At 39.4% G+C, this 20,980-nt stretch overlaps 1 protein-coding gene across 4 annotated transcripts in view; it reads left to right on the top strand.

Moving 5' to 3' along the window:
- DIP2C (disco interacting protein 2 homolog C) overlaps window positions 1-20,980 on the top strand; it is a 334,539-nt gene that overhangs the window by 156,944 nt on the left and 156,615 nt on the right. For all 4 annotated transcript variants that reach the window (XM_075082401.1, XM_075082400.1, XM_075082399.1 and 1 more), the window contains exon 2: window positions 20,580-20,651. In XM_075082401.1, coding sequence (XP_074938502.1) covers window positions 20,580-20,651 — 72 coding nt within the window. The remainder of the gene's footprint in view (window positions 1-20,579; window positions 20,652-20,980) is intronic.

Below are 20,980 nucleotides of genomic sequence, written 5' to 3'. Positions count from 1 at the left end.
CCTCTTCCTGAATTGCAGTAGGTACATTATTATATAGAAGACATGAGTAGACATGATTTTTCATGTTGTTTTAATGTTCCTCTGCCAGACTGTGGTGTTTAACACAGCTCAGTATTTAACGTTATTCTCAATGGAGGAGAGATTTGAATGAACCTCTCAGGACAGGTCCTTTCTTCCTTTCTTAAGAGAAGATGTGAATCTCTGTCATTAATAGATTTGCTCTTCATCGTATAGCTTTTCCCCAACAAAAACATGGGTGAGCTAGTAATGACATGGAACTAACCTTGCCAGGACTCTACAGAAGAGCATTATCAGATATTAATCAAAAAGATCACGTAGGTCAGAAAGAAAATCAGTGGGGCCCAAGCAGTCATCAGCCTCTCTATTTAAAAAAGATGTACAATCTCAGTCCAGCCAAAATCAACATGCGTTTTCTAAGCTGTCTTTTTTGCTTGTATGGAAAAAATGGTTTGCATAGCCTGGTGACCTATGAAAGCAAGAAGGAGAGAATGCAGGATCCATCGAATCACCAGAAAGGAAGGAAAACATCATGTTCTTGGGAATCTTCTACATTTTTTTAAAGGATAATTTAATAGGATGGGTAACACACTAGCTGGAGATCTACATTCAGTTCTCTTCACTGCCATGGACTGCCTACATGACTTTTGGCAAGTTACACTCATTTTATTTCCTTATGTACTAAAATAAATATAACAAGAGTATATGGTGCTATAATGTTGTTGATAATCACTCACTACTTTAGATGGAAACATTTGAAATGGGATATTGCCACTGTCATATACAGAAGAGTAATGGAAGTGATCCTGCATTCTGGCCTCAAACTGAAGGTGACAAGGGCTACTGCATATCAAACACCTCATCTAAATGATGGATGGGTAGATGGATGTATTGAGCCTATAATTTCCATGGCTTTTGCAGTATGTGGGTGGTATGTGCTTTGAGAAACAATTTAATCAAAACTCCATTCTTGTGCTACTTACCAGGACCTGTGTATGTGTGCAAAAAAAAAGAGGTGAAATACATTCTGTATTAGTTGCTTTAAGAAAGCAAAATCTCAGATACTGTTGCTTCTGTAAAGTTGTCCTTCTGTAGTATTGCTTTCTGAAATGAATATTTATAATTATTTGTAGTGTAGTTCCCTCCTTTAAAGAATTATTTTTTTTCCCCTGAATTTCCCTGTTCTTTCTCTGGAGCAACTAAAGGAAGATTTATGTAAAACGGTGATTTGCCATCAGTTTGCCTATGGTTGGGTGCCAAAGAGGTAGGAGTTTGGGGATAAATCATCTTCCTTGCTTTTCTTCTTATGAGATACAGTTGTGATGAGTAGCATGTCAGAGCCTTCTGTACCTATGATCAAGAGTTTCTTATGTGGGTTTGTGAAGTATGTGGAAATGCCTTTTCACTTTCTGGAGTTTCATTTACTTTATTTCATATTTAGTAAGTGCATCCATCTTAAATGCTGAGTGTAATGTGGTCAAAGGACTTCTGTTGCTAGTAAAATTGGGAGAGGAAGTTGGAGCGGTTCTCTTGTGTCATGCTGTGGTAAAATTTGGAGTATAAATCTCAGTATTCACTCTGGAACTGGAACTAGAATGCAGTAATAGTTTCTGTTCTTTAGAAAGAATAACGTAAATTGTAGAGAGAGATTTACATAGGAAAACTCATTCACATCACAAAATTGAGTCACATTTTTCAAGCACGTTAGCATTTATTTCTGTGAGAGCAAATTACAGATGCAAGTGACTACACAACAGTACACAAAGCTGAGCTTTCAGAGTCTTTTTTCTGAGTCCATACTGGGATTGCTGCTTGCAAGAAACTGAGGCTGTAGCTGAAAGAAGAGGAAATGTAATACTAAATTAGGTTTGTATAAGTGAGAACACAGCCAGCCTCCATGTTGTCCAGTGTAACATTGTTATTGAAGCTTGCAACCTTTTGAATTTTCATAAACAGAAAAGTGTTGTTTGCTGAGGTTCACAATTCTGCAATCCATCTCCATCGCTCTCCTGAACTCTCTACTCATACAGCTCATTTTTCCCATCCAGAACCAAAGACTTCATCCTATGTCTTGCTTTTAAGTTGAAGAAGGGAGCAGCAGCAGAGTTCTGCTGTTAATGTCTTTCAGATTGGCCGGTCAGCAGCGCCTGGAGTACAGCGGGAGTAAACCAAAGGTTATTTGCCTGTAGTGGAAAGAGAACAGGTTGAGGTTAAAAGGAGGAGTTGTAGGTGGTTTAAATGCCACTTGGCCCCCAGGGTTACATCTAGGTTCCCCCGTCCCCCTTTTCCTCACTGTCCTAGAACGTAAGGTAGTTTTTCTCTATTTTTAAGTTTACTATGGCTCTGTATTTTAGAATTCCTTGGTAACAGGAACTTTCCATTACTATTTTACTTATTTCTGTTTATTATAAATAATGCATTTGTTTATTATTCTTTATTTATATATTTCTTTTTAATATGTAATAAATATGTAATGGAGTATATGTATTTATATTGCATTATTATATTACTTTCCACTCTTATCAGATAGCCAACGCAGCCCATCGCTTTGCAGGAGTCTGCAGCCCAAGTTTTACCAGATGCTGTTAGTCCTGCACTGGTGGGCTACCCGGGTAAGTAAGTAGGTAGCCTGCTTACCTGAGGATCTTTCTAGAATTTACCAGATTTGCTGGGAACTGTGCAAACACACTGCATGGGAGCAATACCTAGTGAATGCATCTCTGAAGGTCCACCAGTAGGTTAGCCATGCCCTGCAGTTGCTGCATGGAGAGAGGAAACTGCCAAGGTTCCCGCTTTGGGGGGACAGATGAGGGGGAGAAAGGGTCACAAGGCAGTCAGGTCGCTGGCCTTCAGCTCCGTGCGGAAACCTTGCGCTTGAAAGCAGTGCCTGCCTGCAGGTCTGCATGTGGACATTCTGCTTCTGTGTAATCCCTAGTAATAACATCACTGTGGCCCAGGGGAGGCTCCAGCAGGGACCTGTCATACTCTGAGATAAAAGCAAGCAGTGCCATTTCCTGTACAGCAAAGAGATAAGGTCAAGAAGAGAAGACTCTGTAAAGTTGTGGGTGCACGCTGATATGGTCCTGAAGAAAGCGCATTGAATTCAGTCTTACAGGGAAGAATAATTCATAAAACAAGGAAGTTATCAAACACAAAGTTTTGGAGGAGAGAAGGTGGTAGTGAGGCTTGGGGCAGACCTATGGTAGTCTTGTGATCAAAAACATTACTGAGCTGAATTTCAGGGGTGCTTGTTGGGTTTTTGTGTATTTTAACTAAGGTCCCTGTCCCACCCTGTAATCTTCCCATGTACCATTAAATACATTGGCCATATCAGGGCGGTGATTTCCCTTGGGAAGTGAAGGATACCTTGCTATATCTCCTTCTAATCATGCATAGCAGGCATCTTGCTTGTCTCACCTCTTTGTATACTCTGAGAGTGGAAGGAAAGCAAGCCCTACTGGAGTACATCTAGTATTCCCTACATATACAGGCAGAAGTGAACCACGGCCCTGCTGTTCTTGGAAGAAACATGGGCTTGCCTTTCATTATGTTGAGTCCATGGTGAAGGTCATTCATCTGTCACATGGAAAAAAAAAAGTGATTGCTCTTCAGTAACTTCATTGGTACAGTAAAAATGAATTCAATCACCTTTTTGATTAGGTGACCAAAACACAAATAAGCTGAACTGCTTTTTTCTGTAATTTCTTCATACATATATATGCAGAGTGTAACATCTGAAATAAGCCATTATGCAGTGCCTGACTTTGCAAAAACTTGTGATTTTTAAAGGGGCTGTTTGACATACAGCTTGCAGAGGTTAAAGAGTAAAAATGTATACATGGCCTGATTAATAAAACTCAGGAAAAGTGTTTTTTCATAGTGGAGGTACAAATGTGCTGTTTGTTACTGTGCTCTCCCAGGCAATGTGTGACTGAATATGGCTCTGACAGTGCACCTGAGACTACAGAATAGGTCAGCACTGAAACGCCATGGTCTCTTGGTCTGAAGAAGAGTCTCAGTTTTGTAAATTAATATAGTTTAACAGAAAGACATTTCCGCGTTTGTTCCTAGGAGTGGTTAGCTTCACAGAAGCTCTTTTGGCAGGTGGAAACTTTACCTAATAAAAACATTGTTTTCAATATATGTTTTTTTGAAGTCTAGACTTGTATCCTTGTTGTTCATGCTCCTTTCCTTTGTCAACTATTACCAGCAGCGGCCCACTGGTAGGTTAAGATACCTAGAGAGCCACTCCTGAATTCACCTGAATTTTTCAGGGCATCAGCCTGCCTTACCTGGACATGCCTGTGGTATACGTGACCCTAGGTTCAGCTTTAGCATCCTGTCGTGTTTTGAGTGCATTCAGCACTTACAAGTCCAAAGAGTTAGTGATTTTATGTTGTAGCATAATTTTGTGCAAAAGGAGTCTCGAAAAACTTTACATAAGAGAAATACGTAAGTACCAGTGCAAATGCCACTTGAAAAATGCAGGACTTGAGAGATTTCAGGAATTTATTCCTCCAGTTTACTGAGATGGGTACTAATTTCACATTGGTGCTTATTGACAGAAGATTTGCATTTGAGTTTTTTAGAGTAATCCTGTATTTGTGCAAAACTCTTGTATAGGAATAGCCATGTCTAAAACAACCAGCAACTCTTTTGGGTGTAGAGGCTTCACTGCATTGCTTTTTAGATTTAAATGGAAACTGTTCTGGGATTGTTTCTTCCAGCTTCTTAAATAAGAAATAAATTGATAGCCACTGGGCATAAGATGTGTTGTTGGTCTATTTTGGACTGCTACATTGCTCTCTAGTTTCAGCTATCGAGTCTCTCTAGTGTCATGCCCCTGTGTTATATATATGATGTATATATGTATTGCATTTCAGAAAAATAAAGAAAAGGAAACTTTGTGTGTCAGATTTAAAATCACATAATACTAAGATATTTAGAAATATTTATATATTAGCCACTACATTAACCAGTTTTTGAAGAGAAATTGTAGGGAATGAGTTAGTAAGAGAATGGTGCATGCAATGTTGTTTTTGTTGTTGAAAGATTTGGAACAAGAAACAAGGGGAAAGGGGATTGTGTCTTTTACTAGCTAAAGTCTTCTTTCTAACTATGAGGCAGCAAAAGTATGTCTTTGTCTTCGTAACCTCTTCAATCCTCTTATTCTTCTGTTTTTAATATTTTCAAATGAGATAGGTTTAGACTGAAGTGGATGTTCAAAACACTCTACTTAATCCAGAAGGCATTTTGGGGTAGCATAGTCTTTGACTGAAAAGAACCAAAGAAGCTGAAAAACAGAACAAACCAGAAAACTACAACCAACCAAGAGAAAAACTGAGTCCTAATGGCGATGTAATGGTTGATGGTACTAAAAACACAGGCATCATAAGGAAGGCTTTTATTAATATAGAAGTATATGCAATATAGAATTAAATAATGCATATAATATTATAAATTTTAAAAGATAAGCTTTGTTTTTATTCTGATGTATGAAGTACTACAAACATGTTCTGTGTGGGATCTGTGTGTCAGGATGAATAATCTCTGTTTTTCTTTCAAACCTCTGGCCTTGGACTGCCTGTGACTTAACCTTACTGTAAAATCAGATATGTCAAGTTTTCTCCATTAAATGTTACTAATCTCTGCTTCTGGGAGCTGATAATAAGTTGTATAAAACCAACTGTGGGAGAAAGGTTTGTATTTAGGGGTTTTTAGATGGAAGAAGTCAGGTCAGAAGAGAGACGTGACCCTGGGTGTCAGTAGTTGGGGTAAGCGGGCAGCGGTGTGCAGGGCGGGTGGCTGGGAGCTGCAGGCTGGGAGCCCTGGGAAACCCTGGGCTGGAGCACTGTGCCGAGTGCTTCTCCCTGCACTACCCACCGCCTCGCCTGGCCCGCAGGGGAACCGGCCTGCAGCTGTGATAGCGGGATGAGAATGATGAACGGCATGGAAAAAATCTGTATCTAAAGCGTGTTGAAAATCTGGAATTAATTACCTTGCGAGGAGCCAAATGAGGAGGAACTGACAAAAGTGTGTCAAATAATGAATGCTGCAGAGAAGGTATGTAATGAACTTTTCATGGCAGAGGGTAGGGGGATATTTAATTAACTTAAAAGTTGGCAAATTCACACTGAGTATAATTACATTGTGGAATTAATTCTTCATAGAAGTTATTGAGGCCAAGACTTCAGCCAAGACTTGAGCAAGATTCAAAATGGGTTTCATTTGGGCAACACAAGATACTCTGAGCTGTAGCAGTGAATGCCTGAAGGTTTTTGCCTTGTTGTGCTCTGAGGTTTTAGTGAGTCTCTAATAGCTTTAGATCAAATGACACTGTGAGGAGGAGGAGGATAGATTATTTACATTTCCACTTCAAGCTTTTTGCCTTACTCTGTCCTCTAAGTAGCAACCACCTTAAGTGCTGAAAGACATGAAAGAGCATTGGCAGGGATCCAGTGTGACCATTCCTCTGTTTCTGACGCTGATGGGATCCAGTGTGATCGTTCCTGTGTTTCTTACGCTCTCCCAGCCATAAAAATTGACTACCTCTTCAGACGTACAAAGCATGATGTTATTAGAGATGTGGCAAAAGCTAGTATTTGTCTTCTGGAATACACAAAGATGCTGTGTCTCCCCACCTTACACGTACAGGTTTTCAGATGCTTCTCACTATTTTAATTACATAAATAGGGTGGGAATCGCCTTTTAGTTAATGAAAGCATCTGATTCTAGTTGTGCTGTCCATATTTGAGTTATAAAAATGAAGACTTAGCAAAAGCTGAGGCATTCAGATGGGGAGATAGGCTTTGCAGTGCTAGCGTGATAAGAAATCATACAGTGGTGGTGACACCAGATGAAAACCGTGAGGCATTCCTATGGGGCCAGACAGTGAAACTTCCCATTCTGTGTGCAGGAGAGAGCAGTTGCGAGCTCTGATGTCAGCCTTGGCCCTGGAAAGCCTTAGCTGGACAGCAGCTGATCCAGGAGGATGTTAGGATGAGGAATATCTGCGACTGCAGGTGATTAATAAAGGTAAATTAAAAGAAGATTATAAGCCTTGCAAGCACTGAACAGCAAAGGAACGATTAAAGACGTTGCAGTGCAGCTCTGGGGTCATCAGTTCTGAGCGTGGCCAGCCAGGGCCCAGGTGGTGTGTGGCCACCTGGATGCGGCTGCCCATGACCTGACACAGAGCCGAGCAGCTGATTATTTGCAAGGCAGAAAAGAGTGAAGATCTCTGAAAATGTGATTCTGACACAGCCTTACAGCATCAGAGCCCACTGGAATGAAGAAGGGAGGAATGAGTAAAATAGCAAGTCTGGATAAGAAATAAGCAGAAGGAAATAAAAGCATGGCTTGTGCCTAGTATTTCAGGATATCAGGTTATTTCTTAAGCATTACATGGGCCACCAGCTGATCGGAGTGGGTGTATTTCTTTGCTGATCTGGACTTAAAGTCAGAGGAGGTCTGTTTGGATGTATGGATCTGCCTGCGTGGGACAGCAAGCAAAGGTACAAATTCAGCCAGTACTTCATCCGTGGCTTTGTCAGGTTTAAGTGGACAACTGCCCACCCAGTCTGGGCACACGGATCAGCAGTGTTTGGCTCCAAATAGGTGCTTGAAGACACAACTGCAGGACAGAGGATCTTTGATTTCAGTGTACAAGTTTGAAGGCTGATAGCAGATGGGTGCGTGTTGGTCACATGCATTTCTGTCCAAAACAATCTACGTGTATGTGCTATCTGAATTATGCTGAAAAGTCAGTGTTTTGTGTATATTTACAACAGGTTGTAAATCCTACCTTAATTCTTACACTTTTAATTTCTTTAAAGCGGCTACCTTCCCAGGCACTGCTAGCCCTATTTCCCAGCTAGGACTTAATAACAGAGTATTAAATGCTTTCCTGCATGTTGAGTAATCTTTATTGGCACTTCTGAAGTATAGCTGTATTGTAACTGTAAAAACAAATGGACTGATGGCTTTTGTAAGGTATGTTATTGGTGTTCCTTCGGTCCTCAGGCTGGCATGTTTGCTGACTTACCTACTGATTCACAAAAAGAAGCAAGCCATGATGGGAATTCCTGCAAACCAGTAAATTAAGAAACATTTGTGATAATAATTAGCTACCTGTCAGCTCGTGGCAATTGAAGAACAAGAGCAGAACAGTATCCACTTTGACGTGTTGATACAAACATGCATTCATGGGCTTTCTCAAAAACTTCTAATTTCAAACCACCAGCCCTTTCCGTGAAAGCCAAACTCAAGTGCTGAACTTGATCATCTTGGGAAATGACCTTTGCTAACGCCTCCCTGTTGGAAAGACATTGTTAGTTTTGGCTTCTAGTACAGATGAAAATGAACACTACTTAGTAGAAGTTTGCTTGCTTTTAGTTTATTAAGTATAGCTATGATTTAATTCCAGCTTCTTTTTTAAAAGAACTCCATATTGCATGAAAGAATGTAACAAAGATGTGAAAGCAGTGGCTTCTTTCGGGTTTGAAATATTTTATTGTTTTTGAAATCTGAAGGGAAAAGCTACAGAAGTCACAGAATAACCTCATTAACATATGAAATAAATCATGAAACTGAGGAAGAAAAGAAAATGTTTGCACATCAGGCTTACTGCAGCAAATTTCTGTGTCTTCATCAAGAGTAGCTTAAGCTGGAAATAGAGAAAAATAAAAAGGATGACAGTATGGAGATCTGGTTTTCCAACTGCATAGAAGTGTGTACCTTGGACCTAGCAGGAACTTGCAGTTTTCCAAGAGCCATATTTCACAGGCACTGGAGGGTAATGCCTCCTACGAGAACAGCTGCTGTGTGCTAACATCAGTATGAGCTGTCACATTAGGTCTATAATAATGTCACGGACCTTTAGGAGCCTTTGGACGTGCTACAGCAGGGAAAAAAATGGAATTGTCAAATACTGTGAAAGCTGTGGAGAACAGGGACATCGATTGTGTCTTGAGGTAATTGAAGGTATGCAACTATTTTTCCTTCTGAGTTGTTTTACCAGGCTTAAGAGAGTTAGGATCTGAGTCAGCCTTTGGGTAATAGAAGTCCTTGAGTCAAAGGATGCATATTTTCAGTGCTTCATAAACACTTTGCCCACATAACAGGAGAACAGTGAGATGCTTTTGGGCTTTTCTGTTCTTTTAGTAACATGCTTGGTATCAAGTTGAGTAACCAGATGATGTTAATTCATCTTGCCGTTTGAGGTCCTTCTGGAACAAAGTGGGAAAATGACATGAATACATTTTAGGTTATTTCTTTTAAGAGTGGAATTTCAGTACTTTTGTTCATGCAGAAATTATGCTAGTGACAGTTTTCAAATGTAGCTTTTTACATAGAAAAGATGAAGTGATCTAGTACCTTATTAATGTGTATTGCGGTTCACATATTGTGGATGCCTTTAAATAGCTGTTTATTTTATCATATCTGGCTGTTGGATCAAATAAGCTGTCAACAGAATATATTTTAAAATATCAGCCTAAATTGCATTTGCACGCTGTAAAATAAGGATTAATTTTTTTGATTTCTTGAGACCAGAGACAGATCTCATTTACTCTGCATTACTGGGAGAGGGATATTCTAATATTTATAATTGGAGATAGATCAATTTGCTCTGCATACATCTTCCTTAGTTTTGAGGCCCAGATTTGGTTAAAAACCAGAACTGGGTTTTCTTTGAATTGCAAATTAATTGCAATGAATATTTAGTTATCTCAGGTTAGTAGGAAAATAAAGACTTCCAGGAACTGTGCAGTTTGGGAAGCCTTCATCTTTTTAGAAACAGTTTGTATAGTGGTTATTGTGTATTAATAACAACAGAAGAAAAACTCGGTTTAATTTGCTGAAGTAGGCAACTAGAAAATGTCCACGCTGGAATACTAAAAGCAAAAATACTGGTGGGGGAAAGCCCGGTGGCAAGAATTTGTAATTCTCAAACAATAAGTGACATTATGAGATTTACGAATAGTGACTGGTAAATTATGTTTAGGAATGGGAAAAAAAGGTGATCTAAGCCACATGTCTAATTTTAACGGAATGGGATACTTCAGGTGTAGTTTGAAGGAAATTTAGTGAAAGACGGGAAGGAAATGGAAGCTTGATAAAATACAACCTGAGTTACCTTTGATAAGTTGAACAAGACTGGCCTGATCTCATGCTTGGTTAAGGTAGCTCACTTTTAGACAAATGACGTTTGTCTACCTGGAGGCCAGGAATGCCTGTGGTACAAGGTGAAATGGAAAAGAATTATTTCATGTTGAAAAGATGCAGATCTGTGAAAAACTGCAAAAAAAGGTAATGATGATCTTATAAGAGATTGGAATGAAAAAAGGAGTCCAGCTGATTTTATTTCCCGCTGGAACCAAATTATTTTCTGAAAGGGTTTGACAGGCTCTCCTGCAACACAGGGGGCTGGACTCAGTGACCCACAAGTTGCCATGTTCCTGTCTGACACCTTTTAAGACCTCCTGGAGGATAAGGTTAATAAAAGGAGGTCAGTTTTTCCTCAAGTGGAAGTGAGCAGTGAGGTTTATGAATAAAAGTGTAGTCCTCCCCTCCACAATGCTCCCTTGGTGAAGGCATCACTTTCAGGTGGCTCCGTTGATGCTGCATGCAGCCTCCGTGTCCTGTCTCGCTGGTCAGCAGTTCGCCACCGACCTGCAGCGGGCCAGAAGCAGTACTTCAGGTGATCTGCTTCGGACCTGGTATCTAATGTTGTGCTGAAGTGAAGTTCCGAGACACAAAATTATGAACAGATTTCCTTGGAAAGACAGCATTAATAAGTATGTACTATGGTATTACAGTTCAGAAATTCCTGAGTGTCGTGTTTTCTGTGTCTAGCAATAATATCACAATTACGTTTTCAAATGCGTGAGAGGTAGAAGACGACTAACACAGTTTTGTACCTGCTTTGGGTTTTTTGGACTGTGGGATATGGGTCAGAGAATGTTGATTAGATCCATAAAGTGACGCTGAATACTGACTCTTGCTGTGGCTAAGTTGCAAGTGCTCTTCTGCATGGTGAAACCTATGTTCCCAGGTAAAATGACATAAGGGTCCATCACAACCATCTTAGCAAGAATGTAATTGAAAGCCAAGAAGAAATACTGTAAGAAAAGGTTTGGTTATTGGAAATTTAGGTGACTTATTCTGTGCGGTGGACCATCTCCAGCCTGTCTCACAAAATACAGCTGAAGATGCCTTCATTTAATACATGTTAGAGCATGTAAAATCAAACTCCCTCCAGAGGAGATTTGAAGCAACATCTCAGCCTCTTAGGTAAATCCATAGATAACCATCTTTCAGAAGCATTCTAGGAAGGAAACTCTAGATAAAGTAGTTTTATTTTGCACAGAACAGTTAAAAATCTGCTGAGACAGAGAAGATGTAAGCACTGTTTAATGCTGCTAGAGCGCTCATCACTCAGAGGAAGGGTGCTCACTTTCATCTGCTGTTCTTGCATAGCAGGATGTTGGACTGGGTGTCTGAGGAGGTCATTCCCTTTTGTATGCTCTTAAAATGAATATGTTTGTGTACTTTAGACTTGTTTTGAAAGAAACTACAGTTATTTTACTCTTTTTTGGAAGCTTGAAAAAAAAAAAAAAAACAGAGTTACTGGTGACTGGAATGGAGGTAACAGGTGTGGGGAGGTTGTTGGGAGAATTGCTTATCAGAACTTGTACGTGTCTGGAGGCTTCCTTGAGCATCACATAACACGGTTTGTATTAATCATGCTTGGGCCGCTCTGAGCTTATGATAGGGTTGCGTCTCAACTGTTGGAAATATGAAAGCAGGTGATGGGTATATTAGGTGTTTGTGGACAGTAGGCGTTTATGATTCTTGAATGCTGTTGACAAGAGTTCGTGATTGAGAGGGTTAAATTGAGAGTAGTAGGAAGTAACTTATTAGCTGGATTTAGTAAATTATGCACTATCATTTCAAGAGAAAAATGTGAGTATTTTCATGGAAGACACTTGTATTCCCTTCATAAATGATTGCTTTTTTATTATTTTTCTCCAAAATCGTATGTGTCATGTAACAAAACATGGTGTACTAAAATGCTAGACCAGATTATTGAGCTTGATGATCTCCCAAGTGATGCATTTTTAAAGACATTATGGTCACTCAGCATTGTCATTATGGTAATTCAAGTCCCTGTTCTCAAATACTTACAACTCCTCAATATTCTTCCACAACCATTAGCGGTCTTCTAATTGTTTGAAAAGGAGTATTCCTGTTTCAGTTTCCCCAGTGGTAGTTAAGAAATCTGGGCTTTTCTGCGTTTGCATCCAGCTGTCAAAGTATGTGGAAATTTGCATTTGCATGAAGAGGTTTTTTTGCCCAGAAGAGGTTCTAATTTTACAAAAACTGCGGGAAGAGATTTGGACATTTTGGCATTCTAATACTATAGTACAACTGCTCTAAATACCTATTTTTAAAATCAGCATAATGCTTTTAACCCACATTAGGGTAAAATAAAATGATTCTAGGTAGTGCTGAAACACTTCTATTATTGACTAGCATAACTAATCTCAAACACAAAAGCTTTACAGTGAACCCAAGTCAAAAGGGAGAAAGTTGTGATGTATTGGGTAAAATCCATGGTTTTATTATTTTTCCAGAATATGAAAATAGGAGTTCCAGATTTCTGTTCTGAATTGAAATTTGGGAAGAGCTCTGCAGTCGTACTGTGGTGCCTCAAAAGACTGGCAGCAAAATTATGGATGATGGATTTAGAAATATGTTGCTTTTTAGAAGATACGCATTCTTTTCCAAGAAGATTAACCCATTTGGATTTTTTTTTTTTTGTTAAAATTAGTAATAGCCAAAGTAGTGAAAAAATAAATAGTTAAAAATACAGGTCACAAGCAGGAGAGGTATTTTCATAGGCTGCTTCCTAGAGAAGTAGCAAAATAAGAAACTTCTCTATTAATCAATTTTATCATTTTACTCAGATATTTCAGGTTATTCCTTCTGAAAAACTGGCATATAGGGGGTTTTTTTGCCCGGAGGAGGAAGTATGCTTACAGACTGGTTAGGATAATATATTTTCCATTTGGTTTTATACATCTTTTATATGTTCCTCCTTCAGGATTCCTCCTCTTCCTCCTCTCAGGTGTTTTGCTTTTTTTTTTCCTAAGACATTTTCAGGGCTGGGAAAATTGGGACACAAATTTGTGCAGTACCCAGCGCAGTGCAGCATTTATGGAAATGTCTGATTTGCTCTGAACTGTAAATTCTAAGTAATGATAAGTGGAATTACTGCTGTAATTATCTTTCTTTAGGGAACATTTCTAACTTGAAATATAAAGCCTGTCTATTAAATAGCATTTATGAGGAATGTTTCCTTAGGCATACTTTTCAGAACTGTATTTTATTTTTATCTTGAGCAAGATCTGACTCTGCACGGTTTGTGTTAGAGACAGGGAGAATAACTAGAACAGGCGAATGCCTCATAGGCAACAGGAAAGTGAGTGGAGAGATGAAAAATGAGCTTCCAGCAGCTGCAAAAAGGATATACACTTCAAGGGTGCCCTATAAGCCTTATAAAGCAATAAAGGAAGGAAAACAACATTATGAAGGGTCCTAACAGCCATAAAATTCCAAAAATGGCAAAGATTGCTTTCATTACATAAAGTGTTCGTTAAAGTTTTAAATAATGAAATAAACTCTTGACGCTGAGAATGGAAACCTTCACTGTTCAACCAGCCTCTGTTTACTTTACAATAATCCAGGCCATAAAAGTAGTGCCGCACAAATACTGCGTTCTGGGGGAGCTCCGGGATGCCCGAGGACCACACAGTTCTCCGGCTTCAAAGGAGCGGGGTCCCCAGCAGCACGCCCGGCTGCTGGCCTGCCGCCACGCCGCTGGCAGCCGCCGCTGGTACTCAGCTCGCCCGGACGGTAGGAAGTCTGAGTCAGAAAACCCCTGGGATTGTTTTCATTGGCTTAAATTAGGTGTTTTGGGGTTCTTTTGGGGGAGGATTTTTTTTTTCTTATTTCTTTTCAAGCCCAGGCATATTTTGGCTATTGGAAAAATGCACTGAAGACTTTGGGACCAGAAAGTAAGTGGGGAAACTCATTAAGGGGTCTTCTGGGACTCAAGGTGGAGATGCTTAAAAATGTCTTCTATGTAAAATGGTTTACTGCTCACTTACTTGTTTTAAAATGTAGAATTTGAGTTAAAACTAAGAATTTAGCAGATTATACAACAGATATTTAATTTGTGTATCAAAAGAATGGGAAGTATTTACTCTGAACAGGAGTACTTTTAAAATTCAAAAGACCTTGTATCTGTTATTTTAGTAGTGCTAATATAGCTTATCTGTTAATAGCATAATCTGTTTAAATATTTTTTCCTGAATTAGATGCCAGTTTAGGAAACATTATAAGCTGTAAGGTACACAAGGAGCACTCTTCCTTATCTGTCATTGAAATTCAGCCATTTTCTGCTTTGCTTGCAACATACAGGAACAAAATGTATCTTTGGGGAAAAAAAAAAAAAAGAATTCAGCTGTATGTGGGCAAAATTATAAAATTATCAAAACATTTAAGTGACAGGGTACTCCCCTTAAAGGCACTTGCGCAGTACTGTAATTTATGATACTGTTTGCAGTGAAAGTGTGGGATACCGTTAAATTTTCTGCCCAGTGCCATAGTTTACCATTTGTTTCTTCATCACAGTTCTGAGTAGTTTTCTAAGCTGCTTCTGAGATTTAACATCTTTTTTTAAAAGACATTGGGACAGAAAACGGCTCCTGATATATATTTCTGTGTTCATGTACGTGTTACATGAGATATATTTGTGCAGTTTTGATGTCTCTGCGCTTGCACCATCCAAAATGAAATCCTTTGTCTCTTGGCATATTTTTGGGCAACCAGACAGGGAGACTGTCTGCATCGTGAGTGGGAGAAGTAAATGAGTCACAGTTCTCTTTATGAGGAGCTTTGTTTCATTCAAATCCCTCTTGCCAAGATGCTGACACTGAATTTGAGTCATCAGCAATAAACAAGTCGTACAGAAAATTGAATCTATAGAAGGCAGAAAATCATGGGCAGAGGAAAGGCACTCACCGGCGAGCTCTCTGTTAGTCTGTGTTTGAGAGGCCTTATTGATTGCATTATTTCCTGTGGTGGATTTTTCCATAAGTGCCTTAAACTAATTCAAAGTCCCAGTCTGAAATTTCATTTTGAAACATGGCATGTGTAGTGAAAACCAGCAGCATCCGTCAGGCTTTGAGATCACTGAAAATTAAATTGAGCTTTTCACCGCATTAAACAAGGTGAATGTAGTCCCTGGTTTTATCATTAGCTTTTCACCTAAAAGACTGAGATCAGTAAGTAGTACTGGCATCTTCCAGAGAAAAGGAAAGATTTGGTGAAATTTATCTCCTGTTGGGTTTGGTTTAGGTTTAGGGTTTTTTTTTTTTTTCCCCCTGTATAATGCAATTATCTTTTGCTTGAATGAATTTACTTCATCTGTCACGGTAGCAGTCCATCAGGACTGGATATGTTTGTGTTCAGGAAGTGATAATAGATAGCTAATTATTTCAATTGAAAGGGAAACTTTTATACTATATTGACTTTAAGTGTTTTACTTTCATGAAAGTAGCACAGCGTCTTTTTTGTCCATGATACCAGCATTTCTCAGCACACTCAGCTTTTAAAGTGTAAATGCTTTAAAGAAGGGTGGTAATATACAAATATTTTTCATGTGGAAGTATTTTCACATTCAATAATCTTCCCCACAACAGAGCACTAAAAAGTCAATATTTTGCTGATTACCTGAAAAGTGTGAAGTGTCTTTTTATTCTTTTCGTTTTAAGGTGTAATTCCATGATCAGTCTAGGACACGACATACAAATGGACAGAGCTGACTCATGGACGGGCCAGAAAAGGGGATAGGATAATGGGAACGACTTCAACATTTAGGGGCATTTCTTTCTCCTTAAAATGTCTTGTACAATGTGGAGTATCCCAAGGGGCTCTTTATTACCTAGAGTTCCTTCCTCCCTTGCGATAAGTGTGTGTGCTGTGCTTGCATTGCTTTGACCTGCCTCCCCAGCTTTGCCCCACCATCGTTGTAAAGAGGTAGAAATCCAACACTGTTGAAGAAAAGAATACAGTAAATTTTCAAAGAAAATGGAGGGTATAATGCAAACAGTAGCAGTTGTGGTGAGCACAGTTGACTGAACTTACACTATAGTGCAGCTCTGCTAAATATAGCTATAAAATACTTGTCTGTTAGTGCCGGTGTAGGAGAGTATTGCCATCTGCAACTCTGGAAGTTGCAGAAACGGGCACAAATCACAAATAAAGAGATGGGAATAGGATTATGGAGTGCCAGAGCCCTGGTCCTCTACTCACACAACCAGGCAACCTTCTTCCTTGGAGGATTGGATGTTCTTTCAGTTGTGCTGTCCCTTTCATTGCAAAAGTGACATTTTCCTTCCAGTGCCCAAAAAGACCCTGGTAGATTAGAAATAAGTGAACTTATTTTGTGGAAAGAGGATCAGTGTACTGCATGCCTGTTGTTCAGCAGTCCTTAACAGTCAATTTTAAATGTGGATGGGGAAAAAATCAGGGTAAAATTTGCTACCTTTTCACTGTCAGTTACTGTTGGTGAGTTCAGATCTCTCAGGCTTGTGCTTTGCTCACCCCCGCTGACCCTTGGATGCAACATGCTCCAGGGCATACATATGTGGCCCTCCGATGGTGGAAACCTGTCAAATCACCAGTGGAGGTGAGGATGAAAAGAGCAACATGTCCAGAGGTAAAAGACCGGGACAATGCTGATGCAAACAGGAGGCTGAAAACCTGAAGTGCAGTGAAGTGAATGCAGTGTGGGAGGAAGGGAGTGAGGAGGAGGAGGCCCTGGGAACCAGCTGTGGGGTGAAGCTGAGAAGTAGCAGAGCAGGGCAGAGTGCTCAGGAGCCAAGCCAGGGCTAGGGGATGGGGCGAGAGCCAAGGAAGAAGACAGGGAGACAGAGCACAGGGCTGCAGGGAGCTGCTAACTGGACGTGTCACCTTTCAGTTGCCCGATGTTATATGATGGTGTCTTGTCCCTAGTAGACCCATGCCCAAAGCTCCCTGCAGCCACGTGCTCCTTCTGCACCTGCATGTCCTTAGTACTGGAGTCTTTTCATCATCCCTCCATCCATCGCCTGGTCCTTTCCCTATAATCTGCGGCCAGCCTTGTGCTCTGCTCATACCAGCTTACCTCCCAGAGCTGTTCTGTGCAGCGTTGCAACGTGGCTCAGAAATGCCACACAAAGTAGGCAAAGGTGTAATGAGAAGAAAACTAGAGAGGGATGCAACGAGGGGGTCTAAATTTGCAGGGGATTTGAAGAGTTTGTTCATGTAGTAAATAGAAAAACCAACACATATTGTCTGCTCAAAAGACATTGTGGGCGAGTCCCTTTTCCCTCCTGTCTTTTGAGCTGGACTTTGAATGGATGCAGCAAAGTCCTGAGACTCTGCTGGCATTTCAAGAGAAAAAGAGCTAATTAAAAAGGGGAACATAGCATAAATCCTGTATTCTTATGTCAAGGAAGTATTGTTCATGTAAAGCTGTTTATATTCTCCAACAGCCAAACCTAAATTCAATATTGTGCTGTGGAAGAGCACGAGTTAGGTGGACCTAACTGAAAAGGTTCCTCATATGGTACTTGTAAAATTAATTGCATTAATTTGCAAAGGAATGAATGCCATAGACCAGAGGTCTTGATATTGTGTTTAAAAACTGAGTGAATGGTAATTGATGATAAGAGCAGAGTTTAAGCTCACTTAACTTTTGGTGAGCTGTGTTTAGTATATGTTAGGAGCTTATACAATGAGTTCAATGTAGCTTTGAAATGCAATAGTTTTGCATATATTGTAATAATATTTTAATGGTAATTCAGTTACTGTTTGTATTCTGAAGTCAGTCTACCTGAAAAAATACAAATTAATACACATGCCATTAATCCTGATAAATGAAGCGTTTTTGTGTACTTCCTCAGACTGTATGATACAGTTAACTTTCTTCCACCTCAGAATGGTAATAGTGAAATAGCTGACATATTTTCATATTAAATCATCTCAAAAAATCTTTTTATTAGTGATTTTTTGGTGGAGACAGTGGGCTGGGGAAGGAGGCACTATTGTTAATTCTCAGAACAATTCCTATACATGGTAACTTCAAAAGGGTGAGTCTGGATGCTGATTTGAATTAAAACTTATTATTGACAGGAGTTAACACTTGGTAGTTATCTTTCCCACTTCGGTGTCAAAGAAATGGCTTGTCCTGTGCATTTCTTCCCATTAAGGACACTATAGGTTTAGAAACTAGCAGAAGCAGCTTACATTTCAAGAATGGGTGTAGGTTCCCTGAGCCATGTCTAGAATGTATAGCATGCAATATCAGTTTGCATGTGTATGTACTACCCTGTGTGTGGAAGAGTAGCCAATAGTTAAGCACCTATCTTTAATAGTTTCATACTTAAAATGGCATTGCCAGCTTGCACATACCACAGTGGAGCTATGGTTCTCCATAGGATATCTCTGTTCTCTCTTAAGAGCAATAGTAAACTAATACAATCAAAGTTTTACTCAAATTAAGATGTGTCTGGAATGCATAAGAATTTGGTATTGATGAGCACAGTAAACTAATGGCATTTTGTTTAGCAAACCTTTAAAAGAATAACTTATGTTTTATCATTTTCAAATATAAATAGACACTTTTTTTGTTAAAACATTTTAATGAAGTGGTATCTATAGTTACTGTCTGGTTTGTGAGAAGCTGATGACTACAGTGGGGAGGGAGCTTGTTTCACTGGCTTGAACACATGCAGGAGTATTCAGAATGGGAAGAAATGTGCTTGAAGAGTCAGTGGGTTTGAACTTTAAAGGCTTAGGTCCTCTTGCCAAGTCTGCCACTTCTTCCCTGGGTAAATATGGGACGGTTATCATTTGAAGTGCTTCACTCTCCTCATTTAAAAACACAGATATTTTAGTTGACTTCTTTTGTAGAGCAATTTGAGATAGGGTAGTGAAGAGGGTAGGTGTTATTTTAAGCACTGTTTTTTAACCAGGGCGAGAGGTTGGCTCAGGACACTGGCAGAGAGGCTTGGAGAACTTAGCTTCCTTATTGCTTTTGGGAGCAATCACTAAGAAGAGGTCTTTCATCGAGGAACAACGTCTGAAGGTGTTTTCAAGTAGTTATTGATTTCAGACCAACCCACAGAAAGCTCCGTCTGTACATTGGTGCTGAATTAGCATCCATTTACCAGGGTGGCTGGGATTGAAATGAGTATGTAGTTCTCTTGGCAAATGGTCTCCATACATGAAGGTTGAGCATGGGGATGGAAGAACATGAGCAGATACGTGTTCCTGTGTCTAGCTGGACGTTGCTGCCAAAGCTCCACTTCTTTTTGTCGTTTCTGCCCTCCTACGCCGTCAGTCTTTTACAAACATACAAGTCCAGTGTTGCAACTGAACTTTAACTGCATAATGAGTCTCACAATAGCATATATGCTTCTTGAAAGGGCAGGGAATGTGGTGTTAATTAAAAATTATTATCATTGTAAAACCTATCACTCCTTTTAGGTTCTGAAGTAGCTTGTATTGAGTTTAATACAGGTGTATATATGTGTGCATCTGTGCTCACACATTTGGAAAGAAGAATCTAGATATTTGAATTATATTTGAACAAGTATTTTAACCGTTAAAGGTAGATCTAAAACTCCAGAGCTAGGACACTATTGCAACTTCAGTGCCAAACCTCTCCTGAACTCTTAATAAGGCTAAAAGTATATGTTGTATTCTCTATATCTAATTATCCATCACTTAATTTTAGGAAACTTCTACAGAAAAATATTTTTTATCCTTACATTAAAAAAAAGTTACCTGAGGAAACTGCAGAGACAGTGAAGGGTCATATTAGTTGAATTTAAGATATTCAAACATTTGTCTCCAAAATTGTTTTTGAGATTTCATTGAAAAGTCAGCCAAAGAGTCTTTATGCTACTACTTTCTAGTGGATCTGTGGTAGATTTGTTTTGGTTTGGTTTTGTTCCTCTCAGTACTCCTTAGAAATCAGCTAAAATATTTGTACTGCAAAAATGTTATAGCAGCAGTTTCAAGTCTTTTGTGTCTTACATGCTTGATTAGAAAAATCCCATTAATGATAGAAAATGCTAATCAGCAGTGTGTTTCGCCAGCCACCACAGGCCCATGCACTCTGTATAATCCATTGTTTATTAACCTAATGAAGGTCATTGTAGCTTTTGAAAGCTTGTGTAATAGCATCTCAAAATGGTTTTAAAACTCTGTGCCACTGGACTCCAGTGCTGGAATAAATCAAGGGTGGGTATTTACTTGTCAGGATGGCTCTGGCGTAAATGAGTTTTTTCTGGGTGGAATGATCATACTGTGCTTTTCATTTGTTCATTATAATTGTTAAGGCAGACAAACAATGCAGTGGTGGCTAAGCTGATGGTGCTGCCATTAAGCAGCTACACACTGTCTTTATCCACGTCTTATTGATTTTCCTTTTCTTTCCTTGGCAGGTGACATCACACAGAAGGGATATGAAAAGAAGAGATCAAAATTAATTGGGGCCTACCTGCCACAGCCTCCCGGTACGTGTATCTGTGCTTGCAAAATATGAAGATGTCAACCGTACTGATAGTTGCCACCATAAAAATCTGCATCTCTGAAGAAATATATGTGGCAGAAACAAAGCTATTTCTATGCAGAAAAAGCTTATTCCATCCATTTTATGTATATTTTTATATATATGTCTGCTTTGATGAGTGTGTACATTTTTTACACATGTTGCTGTGGGTTTGGCAGTTATGTCTGGAAAATCAGCCTAGGGTCATTAGAGAGGCATTGTTTGTTAGAAGTAACGCAAAAAAGCAGAGGAAAATGTGATGTCCTAACTCATTGAGACCTCAGCCAAGTAAAG

This window comes from Phalacrocorax aristotelis, chromosome 2 (assembly GCF_949628215.1).
Source record: "Phalacrocorax aristotelis chromosome 2, bGulAri2.1, whole genome shotgun sequence".
Lineage (NCBI taxonomy): Eukaryota > Metazoa > Chordata > Aves > Suliformes > Phalacrocoracidae > Phalacrocorax > Phalacrocorax aristotelis.
Note: the sequence above shows the minus strand (reverse complement) of the source record. Positions and strands in the feature narration are given on the sequence as shown.